Source organism: Bidens hawaiensis, unplaced genomic scaffold (assembly GCF_021521415.1).
Source record: "Bidens hawaiensis isolate Kalapana, Puna unplaced genomic scaffold, B.hawaiensis_p1.1 tig00001299_1, whole genome shotgun sequence".
Taxonomy (NCBI): Eukaryota; Viridiplantae; Streptophyta; class Magnoliopsida; order Asterales; family Asteraceae; genus Bidens; species Bidens hawaiensis.
Genome location: NW_027491074.1, coordinates 3,557,882 through 3,576,571, shown reverse-complemented (window position 1 = coordinate 3,576,571; position 18,690 = coordinate 3,557,882). Strand labels below are relative to the sequence as shown.

Here is an 18,690-nt window from a genome sequence, read left to right as displayed (position 1 = left end):
TTTGTCATTTCAAATTATTGGTGAATGGTTTGTTTTGTAATACTATATTATAAAGCCAAACCTATTGCTACAGTAAACTATGGCCTTGACAATTTTAATCCTTTCAGTTTAATAGTGTTTCAAGTTAGCCTCCCAAAGGTTTAAGCTATTTAGCATGATTCCCAATATTTTCGTTCTTCAAACTTTGGTTACTTTGCAATTTACCTGATTCCCAATATTTTCGTTCTTCAAACTTTGGTTACTTTGCAATTTACCCCTCAAAAGTTTTCATGGTTTTAAATTGTCTCATAACATTTGTTTTCCTTTTTGTTATTATATATAGATTTTATTTATTGATTCATTTTAAAATGGTTTAACATACAAAGTAATGACATGCTTATTTTAATGTATGTCACGCTGTTAAACCGGAGGTGTAATCGCAATAAAGTATATAAGTTTGATTAAAAACGAAGTTGTATTCATAACACTATAATAGTGTTTTTTACTTTGTAAGCTATATACCAAATGCCAATTCCACATCGATACCATAATGATTCAAACAGATACCGACCAAGTTCTTTTGATATTTAGATTTTTTTTTGTTGCGTCAAATTTAGTTAATAGTCATTATGATGTATTTATATATCCACGTTTAATAATACGGGTTCATTTATATATCCACGTTTAATAATACGGGTTCCCGCCACGCACTTAGAAAACACACTAGTTTTCAAATTTTGGTGAATGGTTTGTTTTGTTTGTTACTTGGAAAAAATATTGTAAAAACTAAAAAAACAAGTGTCGATAGTGCCACTAGAAAGATAAATGTTGCCATTGCCAAGTGTAAATTATCAAGTTGAGAATACAAATACTCACAAATGTCACAAACTAGATCAAAATTGTCATTTAAGTATTGTATACGAAAGCAAAGCATTCCCTAAAATCTTGAGAAGTTAAAGTACGAATAACCAAACACAAAAATTAGGCTTAGGTCTCAGAATTCACGGCTACTTGGTGTTCAATGTGTTGAGTGGCTTCCTCAATGGAAAGTAGCTGTTGCGTTAACGAGGCGAGTTTTGCAACATTTTCTTCTTTTATATGAGCAGGCACCTTCTCCTCGTACCCCTTGGCATCCATTGCCTTGTTTAAACTATCTTTTTGCCTGCTCAAATAAAAGTAAGAAGTTAATCGAGTCAAGTAAAGTTGAGAAAACATATAAAAAAAGCTTGCTAAAAAAACAGGTTATTGGTCAATAGTCACGCTCCAAATATATTTTTAAATAACTTGATTATCGTTTGGAATAATACAGTTATATCATATTTGGCAATTATTTAAAAAACAAAAAATAGTAGAAAAGAGTTCAAAAACTTCTAAGCTTAAAATAACAAATTTTAGCTGAAAAATGAGTCCAACAAAGTCAAACAGATAGAAACTCAACCACAGGATAATTTTAATACATACAACCTCCTAAATTGTCAACTTAAAGTATTAATGCATTATTGTAATAGCATTGTTTCTATTAAGTTAGTGCATTATGCATTTAAAAATTTAGTTAAATGTATTCTAAATTTAGTTTCATAATTTAATATTCATAAATGTTTCTAAAATTAACAATATTATACTTACCCTGTCAAAACACAAAAAATAAACACGCTTATCACTTAAAATTGTTGTGTTTCGCATAATAAAGGAACAGCATTATTACATGAAGCATAAACTTCTCTTAGTACATTCAGTGAAACAAGGTTATTACAAGTAAACGATTTTATTTTAGTTTTTAAGAAAGTAAATATGATATTATAAAACTTGGAATATATATATATTAAACTGCCCCTTTTCTAAATAAATATAAAAAAAATGTGGGCAATTTAATATATATACCTCTGAAAACTTGCATCATATCATATACTTACCCCAATCAAATAAACCCATTTTAATACTCATAATTTCCTATTTACCCGTTTTATTAAACAGATTATATTGTCACCATTATACCCTTATATAAGAACAGTTTTGCTTACTTCTGTAACTCTGTAAACTTAGCATTAAGCTTTTCCCGTTCCTTTTTAACATCAATAGCTCCTTGGTTCTTGAGATAAACCGAAAGTGCTTCATTTACAACCGCCACTGTGCATCCAACTGGAGCAGGGTCGTTTTCAGTGAGTACCTGCCAGATGTCAAATCCATATATAAATTATAATAAGATTTCTAAAATATAGGTTTAAAATCCATTAATATGTGACAGGTTTATCCACCTTCAAAGATGACAAGTTTGCTAGTGTTGAAACCTCCATTTCATGACGCCTTAAAAGGTCTGCAATTTGATCTGTTCGTGACACTGCGAAACCCGATCGCCTGAAAAAGATGAAAAATTCTTTATATTAAATATTAAAAATAACTGACACAATCCCATCACAAGTGACCAAAAATAACTTGCAAGCAGAACGCTTTGTTTAGAAATAATAAAGCTAACTTGATTAACAAAACTTAGAAAGAACTAAGGCTATTAAAACCAACTGAATCAAACTGAAAATCGATGGTTTGGTTAACCATTTTAAATAAATGAATGAACATGAACAAAAATTTTGTTCATATAGTTAAACGAACGAACATGAGCACATGTCTTGTCAGCTTATTTATGTTCATGAATGTTTGCTTACATTCGTTAATTTTAATCTGTTTATGCTTGTTCGTTAATATAATACTTTTAAGGCCTTTGTTGTTCACATTTAATTTGATTGGTTTTAGCTAAGTTCGTTCGTTTACTGTTAACAAAAGAACAGGAAACTTTCGTTATCTTAATGAACAAACATGAACAAAAAAAAGCACATGTTTAACTGTACGTGTTTGATCGTTCATTCCATTGATGTTAACCGAACAAACACGAACAGGGTTGTTTACGTTCATGAACCTCTAGTTTACATTGTTAACAAACACGAACACATTAATTTTCTTAAAGAGCGAACATGAACAAGAAAAACCCGTTCATTTAATTGTTCGTGTTAACCGAACCGAACGAACATGAACAGGTCTGTTTACGCTCATGAACGGCCCATTTATTTTGTTAACAAATGAACAAGAACACGTTCATGTTCTTAACAAATGACCATAAATAAGAAAACCCCATCCGTTTGACTGTTCGTGTTCAATCATTTGTTCTGTTAAAGTTAACAGAACGAACATAAACAAGAACAACAAATCCCCATTCGTTTAATTGTCCATCCGTGTTCGGTCATTTGTGATGTTAAAGTTGAACAAACGAACACGAACATGATCCATTCGTGTTTGTTCGGTTCGCTTAATAACACCACTTACTTCTCCTTTGTTTCCCCTCTGATTGATCTGAATGATTTCACTGCTGACTCAACCACTTCCATCTCATACTCTATCTGATCATTAGTCCAAGACTATAAAAAACACAAAAACAAAAAAAGTAAAATGTCTCAGTTATTAGATCTGGCAAATGCAGGTCAAAAGTCAAAATTAGCCAACACTTACCTCGACAACAGACGGATATTCACATATCATGATAGACTTCTCACGTGTACAACTCTTTGATACAGGAAGTCGTTGCCACAACTCCTCAGTAACAAACGGCATAAACGGATGGAGTAATCTCAACCCTGTATCCAAGCACACCCACAACGTATCTTGTGCATAATGCTTGGCATATTCATTATTATCACCAAAGAAGTAAGGTTTAATAACTTCAATGAAAATATCACAAAGTTGAGACTGCCACCATGCATACACAGCACTTGATGCGTCTGAAAACTCATAAGAGTCTAAAGAAGATACGGTTTTTGATATAGCTTTGTTTAGTACGGAAAGTATCCATTGGCAACTGAATGGCATCTTTTGTGGTACTATTGTTGTTGTAGGGGTATAATCGTCACCGAGTTTGCTCATGGCAAATCGCACGGCGTTCCATAGTTTGTTGCACCATTGTCTGTATCCAACCACACGTAATATGTCCAGGTTTATTTTATCTGACTAGAATCATGCAAAACAAGATGTTAGTATCTATAAGGATCAAACTTGTTAAATAGAAAGGTCTAATTAGTTTTCAATAATAAATTTTAGATGATTGATTTCAAATGTGCAATAGCAAAACTGATTATCTAGATATAATAAGATTACTTATTTACTCGTCTTCGCAAAACTAAGTTAAATACTATTGGAAGAAAATATAACTACATAAATCATTTAAAATAGAAAAAAGAATTAAACAAAACAATTATATTTAAAAATAAATTTATATTTCACACACACACACACACACATATATATATATATATGTACATTTATATATATAAGAATGTTCATTTTGGTAAGGCTGTTCAAAAAGCATTTGCCTAAAAACTGGCTCACTCGTTTGGCTTTAAATTGAACCGTAAATATATGCATACATGCGTACACACACACACAAAACTCTATAGTTCATAGGCTTTGCATTGTGCATGTTCAAAAAATATATTTTTCGCTATATATATATATATATCAATGTGTAAAAAATTAACAAGCTGACTTTTCAATTGGTTAAAATAAACGAGCTGAACCGATCCAGCTTGCTCAACTTCGTGCTAGAGCCCGAGCTCAAACTGGCTCGGCTCACTTCAGCTCCCTTTACAGCCCTACATTTTAGTGGTTTATCTAAAAGTTCTTTACATATTAAGAATTTGTGAAACACTCAAAACAAATAAGAAACACTCAAAACAAAACAAATAACTAAATACAACTTAAAAAATAAAGATGGTACCTGAGCTGTGTAAGACACAAGGGCAAAACGAAGGGCATCAGCACCACATTGCTCAATGCCATTAGGAAAATCCTTCTTTTGACCCTCTTTTGCAACCTTCAACTCGGATGGATCCAAATTACCCTGCTCGAGTCGCTTAATAAGATCTTCCAATTTGATGCCACATATGACATCAATGGGGTCCACTACATTGCCCAAGGATTTGGACATTTTCCGTCCATGTGCATCACGAATCATGGGATGTAAATAAACCTACACACAAACTTATATTTTAAAAACAAAGAAATGCTATAAAATGAAATAGATATAAAAAAAGGTCAAATGGATAGATAATAATAGTCACTAGAAGTGCATTTTTTATGCATTTGGAAAGAACTAGAGTATTATTGAAGTATATATTTTGTGTAATCACTTCTAACAAAATGATTGTTTATTAGGTCTATAAACTCACCACATTCAGTGTACCGTTCTTAAGGAATTCGTTTATGTTTGTATATTTAATAAACGAACAAACATGAACAGATGTCTCGTTCGATCATATATGTTTGTGAACGTTTGCTTATGCTCGGCTGTTTATGTTCATTTACATGCATTAATAATGTTTGCTAGTTATGTTTGTTTAAGTTCGTTCGTTCATGTTCATTAATATGCATTTTTTAAATTTTTAAGCCCATTAAAATTTAGTCTAATTTATATTAATTTTTTGGCCCAACATATTGTTGTTCAAGGCTACTATTAATTGATTTTAGATCATTTATGTTCATTTAATTGCGTTCTCATTTACCTTTGATAATATATAGATTCATTTAAATTTTTAAGCCCATTATAACTTGGTTTAGTAATTTTTTAGGCCCAACATATTATTGTTCACGGCTCCTTTTTACTAATTTTAGATCAGTAAAAAACAGAACATAAATACCTCATTTGTTTAATTATTCATGTTCAATCATTCATTTAATGAACACAAACATGCCCCGTGTGTGTTCGTCTGGGTCATATATAGGCCTATTATTTATAGAAGTCAAAACATAGATCAAAAGGTTCACTAAAACGTAGATCAAAAGGTTCACCAAAACGTAGATCAAAAGGTTCACCAAAACGTAGATCAAAAGGTTCACCAAAACGTAGATCAAAAGGTTCACCAACGAACAAATAAACACGAAAAAGTAAACCGCGTTCGTTCAATTCTTCGTGTTCGATCGTTTATTCGGTTAAAAGTTAAACAAACAAACAACACGAGCATGCACCAGATATATATGGAATAGGGATGAGCAAAAATCGGTATGGTACCGGTACCGGTACCGAAATTGGTACCGATTTGGTACCGTCGGTACCGAATCGGTACCAAGCTTTTGAGTTTTCGAGACAAGTATGGTACCGGTACCGGTACGGTATGGTACCGGTATTTTCCGAATTTTACCTTAAATACCGGTACCGAACCGAACATTTCGGTACCGGTACCGGTACCAAAAATTGCGATTTTCGGGATCAAGATTTTCGGGATCGGGATTTTCGGTACCGGTACGGTCCCGAGCTCATCCCTATTATGGAAATAGTCAAAATTTACAAAAACTAAACGAACCTTTTTGAAAGGTACATCACCTCCCAACTTCATTCCAAGCATCACCATACGAGCAACCCAAAAAAACAGAATGTCATGCCCGGTTTCAAGAACAGAAGTTGGGTAAAAGGTCTTCAAATCTTGGGTGTTATCAGGCCAGCCCAATACAGATAATGGAAAAAGCCCAGAAGAAAACCAAGTGTCTAGTACATCAGGATCTTGGGCCAACTGAAACTTTTTTCCCGGGAAAATTCTGTTAGCCTCCTCCTCAGCCTCTTTATCATTGCGAGCCACCACCCAGTGGTCCTTGTAGGCCCCGAGTTCTTTAAGTTTATCATCTTCCAATGTAACGTACCATGAGGGAATACGATGGCCCCACCAAAGCTGCCTTGATATACACCAGTCACGAATATTCTCGAGCCATCTGGGGAAGTGAAAATTTAATATAATGTTTGAACAGTAAGAAAAATGATATTATACTACGTATATGTATGATACTAATAAGGTGTAGTGCTTAAAGTGAGCACTTGTAATAGATGTGACATCTTTTATCCGTTTAATGGTAAATGGTTAGTTTCGGGTTAGGTTTAACATTTAGCATGTCAAGCAGGTAAAATCCAAAAACTCCGAGAAAAAAAAACCGAACTGGTCAAACACGCTGAAAGTTGCTCAAAGCGTAACTAGGAGTGTACATGAAACCAGAAAAACATCTGTAACTGATAATACCTGAAATAATCGAACCGATAAAACCAAACCCAAACAAAAACCACAGGTTTGGTTTTTCGTTCGTAAAAACCAAAACCAAACTGAAAGTTTGGTTTCGATTTTGCTTGTAATAAAAACCCAAAAGGCCAAACTAAATTTATGGATTTTCATTTTTGATTTGTGTTTTCATTAATTTATAAAAACTTAATAAATAGTGCAAACCAAATTATTTTTTTTAGGCTAAAAATTTTCAAGCCCGAATGAGAAAACCGAACAGAACCCAAAACAAAAACTGAAAAAACCAAAACCAAACAATTTTCAAAGACTCAATTCCTCACAAACCGAAATTGTCGATTCAGTTTAAGCCCAAACCAACCCATGCACACCCCTATATATAACCTCCTAATCAATTAACTCACAAAATTAAATTGTTATTGTTACCATAATAAAATTTCCGTAATCACTCATACCTTCTCCATTCAGCAGCATATTGTTTTGGCATTATCTCAATTTTCCTATTTGTGTCATCCATAACAGCATCAAGAGCTTCTTTAGCTATACCATTGCAGTTAACATACCACTGTGGTTTAATCATAGGTTCAATCACATCATTGCTTCTAGAACATAACCCTAGCCTCATTTCATTTTTCTCTTCCCCTTTGTACAGTCCCTATATGCATTGAAAAAATATTAAAATAAAAAAACTGGAAAGCATTTTGCCCAACTTTATGAGTAATATTAATGAATACCTTAGCCTTTAAAGCATTGGTTATAGCCACACGAGCTTCAAAACGTGGCAACCCAACAAATTCTGAACCTCCATTACTGTTTATCTTCCCGTCATCAGTGAAAATGTTGATAAATTCCAGTTTATGACGCTTCCCAACCTCGAAATCGTTTTGATCGTGCGCTGGAGTTATCTGCAATCACCACCTTCGAATCATCAGAAGTGGTGTAAACGAGCTTAGCCGCTCGTGAGCTACTCAATATTGGCTCGCTGAAAAATCAAATCGAGCCAAGATTGAACGAGGTCGAACCAGCTCATTTAACTGGCTCGCCAATACGCAAATCGAGCCAAGCTTAAACGTACAGAGCCGCTTGTGAGCTACTCGAGACTGGCTTGCTAATAACTCAAATCCATCCAAGCTTAAACAAGATCAAGCTTTATATTAAGGATCATTTTGTAAACGAACTCAAGCTAAGCCAACTCATTTAATCGGCATGCTAAAAGTTGGAACACAGCCGAGTTTAAACAAGCTTGAGCTTTTTATTAAGGCTCATTTAGTAAACGAGCTTAAGCTTGAGCCAGCTCGTGAGCTTAAACAAGCAATTTGTAATATATGTACAAACAATGATTATATATATATATATATATATATATATAAAAACTGATGATATAAATATAAACAAAAGATAAGTCACCCAAGCTCAAGCTCTCTTAAGTTAAGTCAAACTCAAGCCTAAACGAGCTCAGGTTCGGTTCAGCTCGGCTCGTTTACACCCCTAATCACAAGACAACAAGCACTAATAATATCGTTAACAAACACGGCAAAATGGTCCTAGTCAGACTGGACCAGATGTGTAACAGGTCAAAACAGGTTCAGTTAAACTGGTAACTTTAATATGCTTCAGGCTGGTTAAAGTTGATTGACTTGACTTTTATACATTCGACCCATTTGGCACGTATCTTTAAAACCCTTACGCCAGACCCAGTCATTAAAAAAAAACTAAGTCAAAAACAGCAGCTCTCATCTTTAAACAATATTTTACCTTCACTGCACCGGTTCCAAATTTAGGGTCAACGAGTATAGAATCACAAACAATAGGAAGTCTTCTTCCATTAAACGGATGACTCGCAAACTTTCCATGAAGATGTTTGTATCTCGGGTCATCAGGATGAACAGCAATAGCAGTGTCTCCAAGCATTGTTTCAATTCGAGTAGTAGCCACAATAATTTCACCAAGACCTTCCTCTAACGGGTATGCAAACGATGTTAAAACACCAAATTCCACCATGTTTTTATATCCAGGAACCTTTAGAGGTGTCTTTTCCTTAATATCAACATAATCAACCTACAAATAAAGCAGTAAAATGTAAAATTAAGTAAATTGTTAGTTGTAAATGTGAAGAAATAAAAAGTAATTGTGTGCCTCGATATCAGATACAGCCGTTCGCAACATGCAATCCCAGTTGACTAACCGTAAATCTCTGAAGTGAAAGCGAAAGATAAAACATTTTAGTCAAATGACAGGTTAAGAAATAATAATGTCAGTTTTTAAAAAACGAACATTCATAATTTAAAAAAAAAACAACTCAGGTGAATACTTAATTTTGTTATGCGTCAAAACTGGTAATCTTTTAACAATTCTGGACGGGCCAGATCAGGTTGAGTTGACCAGATCACCCAAAACACTTCTTATCCCGTCCTTCAATGGTTTTTAATTAATAATTAAGTTTTAAATCCAGTGTCAAAACCATTTTATTACGGTATTATTCTAACTTTAATGCATAAAGTGATTTAAATGGTTGTACATAGGGGTGTAACCGAGCCAAACCAGCTCGTAAGCTACAAGATTGGCTAGTTAAAAACTCAAACCAATGCAACCATAAACGAGTTCGAGCCTTAAAATTAGCTTGTTTAATGAACGAGCCTTAGCTTGACATGTAATAAGCTTGTTATGAAACAATATATAATGCTATCTATAAAAGATGAAATTTAAAATGATAAAAATGTAAATAAATTAATTAACTAATAAAAAACAAGCCAAGCACAAGACATGTTCGAACTAGAAAAAACAACACACAAGCCGAGCTTGAGCTTTAGAAAAAGAGCTCAAACAAGCAAAACAAGCCAAGCTCGGGCCAAGTCGAGCTCAGGCTCGGCTAGTTTACACCCCTGGGTGTCTTTAGACCCATTTGATCAATTCCCATTTAAACTAAATGATTTAATTTGCCTATTTGACGCGTTAGAGATAAAACATAACCCAATATAACTGGATCAAAACGGTGAGCTACTGAGCACTAACATCAATGGGCAAACCCCATTTTGACAAAACACCATAAATTGTTAGAAAATCTGAACCTCTTTGACACCAATAATAATAATACCTATATATAAGACCCTCCTTATAAAGCCTAACAAAAGCTTCTGTTACAGCATTTGATCTTTTCTCATCCATTGTGAAACACTATCATAAAACAGAACAAAAGGTTGACCAGTTTCCAAACAAACAAAAAAAGAATTTTATAGTAAAACTTTATTTCTTTGTTACCTCGCGTGACCAATCTAAAGATGCACCCAATCGCCGAAGTTGTTTTAGTATTGTACCCCCATACTCAATTTTCCACTTCCATACCTTTCATCAATACAAAATTATGATGGAAACTTTTTAGAACTCAATCTAGCTATTATAGTGCCCCGATTGATAATTAATAAGTATCACTTATTAGAGAATGGCATGATAAAAAGAAAGTCAAACTCACTTCGGCTACAAAGTTTTCTCTGCCCACGTCATGTCGGGTCAACTTCCTTTCTCTCATGATTTTTTTCTCCACCACAACCTATCAGTGAAGCAACGTCATATAAATATAGAAAAAAAAATAGCCACAACATTTTGACCTACTAAATTATGCATGGGTCAATTTAAATTCTATAAACGGGGTGAAAAAACGAAATCATAGGAAGGAAAACAGGGTCAAACGTAAAAGTTGCTAAAATTGTATATTTACTTTTGTGTATTTGAGACTAATTATTTATTAATAAAAAAAAATAACTCAAAAAAGTGTCTTCAAGTTAACTTACCAACCCAGCATTTTGTGCCAACTCTAGTATTTATTAGTAGTATGCATGAAACCGAAAAACAGATCTGTAACCGTAAAAATTTAACCAAAATAACTGAACCCGAACAGAAACCAACATTTTGGTTTTATGTTTTTGTAAAACCAAAATTTCAGTTCGGTTTTGGTTTTGCATGTACCTAAAACCGAAAAACCACCAAACTGAACCCAAACTGTAAAACCAAAACCAAAACCAAATTTTTGGTTTTTGATTTGGTGAGCCAAAACCAACCCTCAGTATTTATATCTTAAAAGGTCAAGTGAACCTGAGTTGCAATCCCTGCATGGTCCATTCCAGGCACCCACAGTGTATTGTAACCTGACATTCTCTTCCAACGAATAATCGTATCCTAAATAAACGAAAATCGACAACAATTAAAAACTAAAAGAAATTAAAACCATAACTTTAATACATAAAAAGATGAGTGTTAAACCTCAATTGCAGCAGTTAAAGCATGACCAATATGTAAAGCTCCAGTCACATTAGGAGGTGGAAGAACCTGAATTAACACAAACAAAATCCATATAAATTAATCAACCATTTCTACAGATATTTATAAATACTTAAAAAAGTGATTATTAATATTAATAAGTAAAGTAACGAAGCCCTCACAATTGTGAACGAAGGTTTAGTGCTGTTGGAATCTGCCTTAAAGAAACCTGACTGCTCCCACCATGCATACCATCTAAAAAAAATAAATTCAAAATAAGCAAAAAAAAAAGTTTCGATTATACTAAAGGAAATAAAAACTTGTAGCCAGTGGATGTAGGCCTGTAATAAAACAAAACATTTAGTAAACTGTCCGGAAAAAGCCCATTTACTTAATAATTGAACAAACATACACACATATCTCATTTGTTCTGTTAGGTTTGTGAACATTCTTTCATTTAAATTCGTTTATGTTCATACATTTACGTTCGCTATGTTATGTTAATTTAAGTTCATTCGTTTACGCTCAATAATATATTCATTATAAATTTAAACCCGTTACAATTTAATTTACCTTTATAAACTTTCTTAGGCTCCGCTAATGGACTTAGTAACATGAACAAAATATTCTTCTCGTTTAGTTAAACAAATGAGCGTGAATGTTTCATTTACGTTCTTGAAGGTTCTTTTACGTACATTCATTTCAGATCCATTTATCTTCATTGTTATTCGTTAGTTTTTTAGGCTCCACACATTGTTGTTCACATTCACTTTTAGTTAATTTAAGTGATAAGTGATACATGTTCATCCATTTTCAGCTACGCTTGTTCATTTACGTCCATGAACCTTTATTTATACCGTTAACGAGCGAACATAAATGAGCACGAACACATTGGTTTTCTTAACCACAAGCTCAAACAAGAAAAACACGCCCATTTAATTGTGCGTGTTATGCCGTTTGTTCGATTAAAGTTAAAATTTTTTTAAAAGCCCATAAAATAAGAACAATTCATATCAAAACGTACGATTTCTCTACTGCTTCGGGTGAGAACTGTTTTGCCATTTGTTTGGAAAGTATTTTCTTATCACCCGAAGGCGTTTCCGGGTCGATAAAATCTTCAGTGTTTTCATCACCTGCATCAGCCCGTCCCGGCTTTTTCTTACTGGCTTTTGAAGAAGTTTGCCCTTGTTGAGCCTTGAGTGCAAATCAATTAACATCAAGATCATAGTAAAAACTTCATAAATAATAGCAAAATCACATTAATTTAAACTTCATAAATAATATCAAATCAACGCAAGTATGTGTAATAGCTCAACCAACTGATCATACAATGCAAGGCTAAAAATAAAGCATACTTAAAAAAAACTTGATTAACATCAAAATCGTATTAACTTAAACTTCAAAAACAACATCAAATCAATGCAAGTGTATGCAATAGCTCAATCAACCAATCCATACAATGCAAAGGGCCCTGAGAATATAATCATGGTTGTAAAAATCCCAACTAGGCACCGAGTAATCACTAGGCGCTACCCCACCGACCAGTTGCTGACTAATCACTATTTGATCAAAAATGAAAATTTTACATATTGAATTTGGTGTGTGTATGTATATTTGGAAGATTACATATAAATTCCATTCTGATTAATCGCTACAACAGAATAACAGCAAATGCAACAAACTATAACAGAACAACTACTGTTACTACACGCTCTAACAATAAACTTATGAGAACTCATTCAAATAAAAATATTAGTTATAAATTAGAAAGACCTTGAGTTTAGCAGCTTTCTGAGCAGCCTTTTGTTTCTTCAACTCTTTCTCTTTCGCCTGTGAATCAAATTAAACCCTAAGTGAATAATAATATGTTTAAATACAAAATAAGTAGAAGAAACAGTTGATTGACCTTCTCTTCTTTCTTCTTCTTCCTCTCAAGCTCCTCTTCGGAAAGTTGAGCATCAGGATTTGCGCTTGACATGTTGTTCTACAATAGAGTAAGAGAATGAATGAATGAAGAAGATGAATGGATTACTTTTAAGCGATTGCGGCTAGGGTTTACGAGGAGAGTAGGAACAAGTAAAGTAATAATGAAGATGAATAAAATTAGAATCAAGTCAAAACCTACTTGTGAGGATGCATGATTTTTACCGATGCCTAAGTTTACTTACCGACGACACTTCACTAGATAATCTTAATTTTTATATTTTTTTCGTTTTTTAACTCTCATATCATAACGAACATAGCTGAAATCTAATGAATTCGTGTTGCGTTACCGCTTCAATGCCCGGACTGACAACGCTTGGGTTTACCACTGTCTGGATTTACCGACCAAACAAACGTCATTTTAAATATTTTATTTTATTTTTTTATATGTTAATTTGATGAATTTATTTTTTTGTGTTTTAACGCTCAGGTTTCACCGTTATATTTTATTTGATGCCATATCACACTGGTGGATTCTATCAATATTTCATGTGGACAAACTTGAAACTTTAGAATTGTCAAATATAAGCGTCATTTGTATCATGAAAACAGAGAATATAAATATTTGAAAACCAACCAAATTTCAATATTTCATATACCTAGAAAGGGCAATTGAACAATCTACGGTGTGTGAACAATCTACAGTTGTTGTAGAAGGATTTCGAATGCACAATACTAGGAAACAACATGGATTAGATGAAGTTGTAGTGTCCAATGTATATACATGAGCATGTTCATAGGTTTCCAGCTCATTTAATTTCTATTTTTATCATTTTCACATATTTATCTAATTAATTTAATTCTATTTTAGTTAATATGACCCGCGCCTGTTTTCTTTTTGGTATAACCCGATTGATTTTCATAAACATATATCCACCCATTCCAACATCCTTCGTTAACCATAAACCCTTCGCTCGTCCCTCCAATCATTCTCACTTACAATGGTTTATCTTCATATGTTATTTATGAGTTTCGATCGACAATTTGAAAGAATTTTGGTAACCCATCTTTAGTCGCTCCATCTTCTTCCTTAACTCGTTGGTTTTCAGGTTGCAATCGCTTCCTTTTGTTTGTTAGATTAGTTTTTTAATTAGTATGTTAATTTAGGTAATTTTATTCAATTTATTCTATATTATATCCTAATTTTGTTATACGTTTTAATTCGGTCATTCTCACAAGCAGATTGTTATTAGGGTTCAATTTCATCAAATCTTTGGTTGATAGGTTCCAATTTCTTCATTTTTGAGTTATATTAGTTTGCTAACTTAAGTGTTTTGTTTTTTGTTATTAGTTTTCAATTCAATCATTCTCACAAACACATTTGGTGTTAGGGTTCATTTCTACCATAAAATCATTAGTTTATGTCACACATGAGTTAATGTGTTAATTTGTGTACAATTCATAATGGTAAATTCCTAATTTTGAATATACTGGTCATATGAATTCTTTCAAATTCCTAAATTCTCATTTTTTTTTAAATAAATTCCCAATTTTTTTGCATAATACACCAAGTCATTCAATTTAATATGTACAAAATTAACGTGTTACATGCTTGTTCTTGAAACATTATGTTATTTCTTTTTATTTACTCCCCGTACATAACGAATTTAACATTTAAAATATATTATTTGTTACTATGAATATTTTGAACTTGCTAAAAATTCAAATGTCTGTCACTATTAACATTTTGATATTTTTAATTGCAAAATGACTTTGAAAATTTTGAAATTTCAAATTTATTTTAAAAATATCACCTATTTGACTTTTATATCTCCGTAACTTATTAATGTAATTATGATACTAATTATTGTAATCATTATGAAATTTATAATTTTACTAAACTTAACAAGTAATAAGATTTATGTATTACTATAATAACTAGGATAATACCCGTGTTACACATAGATGAAACATATATAAAACGTAATATGTATGTAAAATCATATAAATTTAATGAAATGCAAATACCATATTTATATATCGATAATAATTGTACATCAAGTAAAAGACATCATAACTTATTTTAATTCAAATACAAAAACATACGAAAACTAATAAAGATAAATGAAACATTAAAACATTTCATAACTTATACCATGAATGCAATAAGTAAACAAAGGAAATTAATCTCAAAAAAAAAGTCTCCAAATCTTAAAATATAACAATAAAAAACGTATCATTGTCTTTATTTATTAATCAATAAATAGTAATCATAACCATTCTTTTTGAAACCTTCTCCTGCTTAGGAGTTACAAGTTTAATATCATATATCATTTTGCCATCAACTTCATCTTTAACAACACCACTAAACACATTTGTCTTCTCTTTCACATTTGATGTTTTACACTTAATTGCTGATATGCTAGATTCATAATCAACGTCAATCACATTCACAAGTTTCCTCTTCTGTTTATCATCAAATAATGTAATTGATGACTTCTTCAAATCGTTTTCATCCTTAAATTCAAATTATGATTAACATTTATTGACTAATAAATGAATGATATGTTTTCATTGTTATGTTTTAATATTTGGAGAATTTGATTTTTTATATTTATTTTTTTATTTGAAGACTAATATCCTTTGTTTGTTTATTGTACTCAAGGTTATTAATTCGTGAACGTCACAGGTGGAAATATAAACAACGCTAATTGAACACACAGGGACAGGGGGAGTAAGATTTTGTTAGTGAATATGAAGTATGGACAATTTATATAATATGATTTTACGAATAACTATTCAAATGATGATTTATATAATTAAAAACTGTTAATTATTGTAATGTTGGATATAACATGCATGAGATAGAAAATTAAAAAAAAGGATTATACATGCATTAACACCCTTAAGATACAACTTCATAAACGTTCCAAAAGTATCTTATCTTATCTTACTATTATATTAAAGCAATATCATATTGACACATGTCATCTTTTTAAAGTGTTCACATAGTATGTCACATAAGTTATTTTCAAAATTAAACCATATTTAAATCTTTTAAATTAATACGCTACATTTATTATTATTTTTAAATTCATAAATTAAATTTTCATTAACTCTCATTTAATGGTGATTTCCAGAAATTAAAAAAAATGTTTAATGTTTATTTATTTATTACGTCTTTTAAACTAATTTTTAAAATACTTTATTTCAAAATATTATTATTATAAAGATTCATTTGATTTGCGTAAAACAAATAGCATATGCCTAAACTTTTAAAAGTCTTTTTTTCGAGCATATGTATATCTAAATACCCAACATTTGCCTTCTATGAAAATTTAGTTAAGCTTGACTTGATTCTTAATTTATTTTAACATTTTAAAATTAAAGTTATCATTTCGTACCATTGAATTGTATATAAACATCTTTTTTATTGATGTTATATTCTTTATTCAGTCCGTGTATTACACGGGTTACTAACCTAGTTTAGAATACTAAAACATTTATAGAATACTAAAACATATACATCTAGTTCCAAACCATTCTAAACGTAATCAAAAAAACTATACAAGCTACATCAAAAGTAACATATCATCCAAAAATTTCACCATGTAGCACATCAGCATCACGGGCTGGATAATTGTCAACCAATAGAAGGCAATTTCATTCACAACCTACCATAACAAATAATAGTTAATTAAAAACCATTATGTAATCTTCAATTCGACTGACTAATTAAAAACCATAGTATATTTAAATTAAGGTCAAACAGTCTTAATACAAAATTTACAACGGTATATTCTGATGCATATACAAATATTAGACACTTATATCATATAAAAATGCACCATAATAATATAACTCTGGAATTATCATTATCTTATAACTTATATATAAAATCTTGAATTAAACAATATAATTACTAATAATAAATTTAAGGTTGTGATGTAATATTGGTTCATGTCTGTTGATTGAAAAACATGATAATACGATAGTATGCATAACTGTAATAAACAGATTTTATAGAGAGTTTTATGTTTATTCAGCAACATGTTAATATGGAGGATCTCATAAACAATTTTAATAGATATACGTTACAAAAGTCGAAGGGATTAGCAAAAGAACGTACCAACAAATACAATATTATTTAGAATTCTCATCACCCATGTGATTACATAAATCGGATTTCACGTATTTTATCGCCAAAATCTTTTGTAGATGTCTATAACTAAATATTAAACAAATACAACTATCGTTTCTCCATATTGTTTCTCCTTCATTTTAAATTTCATGGCCCAACTTCTTGTTTCACCGGGATAAAAAATTTACCGCTATATTGATGTCCAATAAAATTTTTGATTCAGGACTGTCACATAATCATCTATTCATCTAATGTTTTGTTCTATAGAAAAAAATTTATTTAGAGAGAACCGCCATTTTGGTCCTTGTGGTTTGTTTGTTTTAACTATTTTGGTCCAATTTTAAACCCTTAATAATTTTAGTCATTAAAGTTTCATTTTTTAACGATTTTAGTACAATCAATAAACCCATCCATCTTCTTTGTTAAAACCAAGGGCATTTTTGTCCATCCTTCTTTCCCCTTTTATATTTTTTATATAATATAAACATATTATATATAACCCTCAAAGAAATCATACGTATAACCTCCATATGTTAATCCCTAATTCCATCAAGAATCAATGGATCCATCGCTAACCCTAATCTCATATGAACAAATGTTGGAGTTTAATCGCTGGAATATTCGTGGTTCGAAGCAACCATTTGATCCTTATGAGTTGTATGGTAAGTTCCTATTCACAACTGTATTTTGATTTTTTGTTATAAAGCTTTCTTTTTGTCAAATGCTAAGTATTTGTTAAAAATTTTAAATAAATTCTACCATTTTTATTCTTTCAGGGTAGAATCCTACCATGTTTCTTTAAAAATCAACCATGGAGGTGAGTTTATGAACTTTCCTGGTAGGAAGTATGTACATGGTAAAACCAACTTCATTGACACGTTAGATGCTGATGAGTTTTCGATCATGGAGTTTAATACCATGTTTAAGATGTTAGGTTACCCAGAAGATGAGGTATTGTACTATCACTTTATGATTCCGGGTGAAAACTTAGACACTGGTCTTAGAGCATCAGGAGCAGATCGAGATGTGATAAGCATGTGTAAGTACGTAGACAGGATAAAAGTCATTGCAAACATAAAGAGAATTTAAAGTCTTGTCATCAACACAAATGAAAAGTAACTATTACTTCCCACCTGCACACACAATTTAATGAGATCAATGCTTTGATGTCTGATATGGAGAAATGCATCTCTTTAGTGACACGTTATTTGTTAGACTACACCGTTCTTCGGGAAGTACCTGATCGAAGAACAGTATTAGAGAAGTGAGCAATCGGAAAAGAGAAGAGAGTGCATCGTAAAACATTTTAATGACAAAAGTATAAAAGGCGAAATAAGGATGGGCAAAAATGTC

General features: G+C 31.8%; 1 protein-coding gene across 1 annotated transcript; it reads right to left on the bottom strand.

The window, feature by feature from the left end:
* Positions 1-966: 966 nt before the first annotated feature.
* On the bottom strand, positions 967-13,252 carry LOC143571020 (valine--tRNA ligase, mitochondrial 1-like). Its single transcript, XM_077056536.1, has 20 exons — positions 13,180-13,252; positions 13,047-13,103; positions 12,298-12,467; positions 11,456-11,528; positions 11,277-11,342; positions 11,109-11,192; positions 10,489-10,566; positions 10,278-10,361; positions 10,114-10,193; positions 9,156-9,213; positions 8,775-9,077; positions 7,754-7,924; positions 7,475-7,674; positions 6,321-6,723; positions 4,739-4,990; positions 3,478-3,972; positions 3,295-3,386; positions 2,235-2,334; positions 2,001-2,146; positions 967-1,141 (listed from the first exon to the last, which is right to left on the bottom strand). The coding sequence occupies exons 1-20, from the start codon at positions 13,249-13,251 to the stop codon at positions 967-969; spliced, it is 3,159 nt and encodes a 1,052-aa protein (XP_076912651.1). The 5' UTR covers position 13,252.
* Between the last annotated feature and the right edge of the window lie 5,438 nt (positions 13,253-18,690).

What these genes read in the sequence shown, in the direction of transcription:
- LOC143571020 (XM_077056536.1), bottom strand. Translation starts at nt 13,251, where the DNA reads ATGTCAAGCGCAAATCCTGATGCTCAACTTTCCGAAGAGGAGCTTGAG. An exon ending in ATGCAGGGATTGCAACTCAG is followed by an intron (nt 10,567 to 11,108) that starts GTTCACTTGACC and finishes CTTCACTGATAG; the next exon opens with GTTGTGGTGGAGAAAAAAAT. An exon ending in AAGTTTACAGAGTTACAGAA is followed by an intron (nt 1,142 to 2,000) that starts GTAAGCAAAACT and finishes TTATTTGAGCAG; the next exon opens with GCAAAAAGATAGTTTAAACA.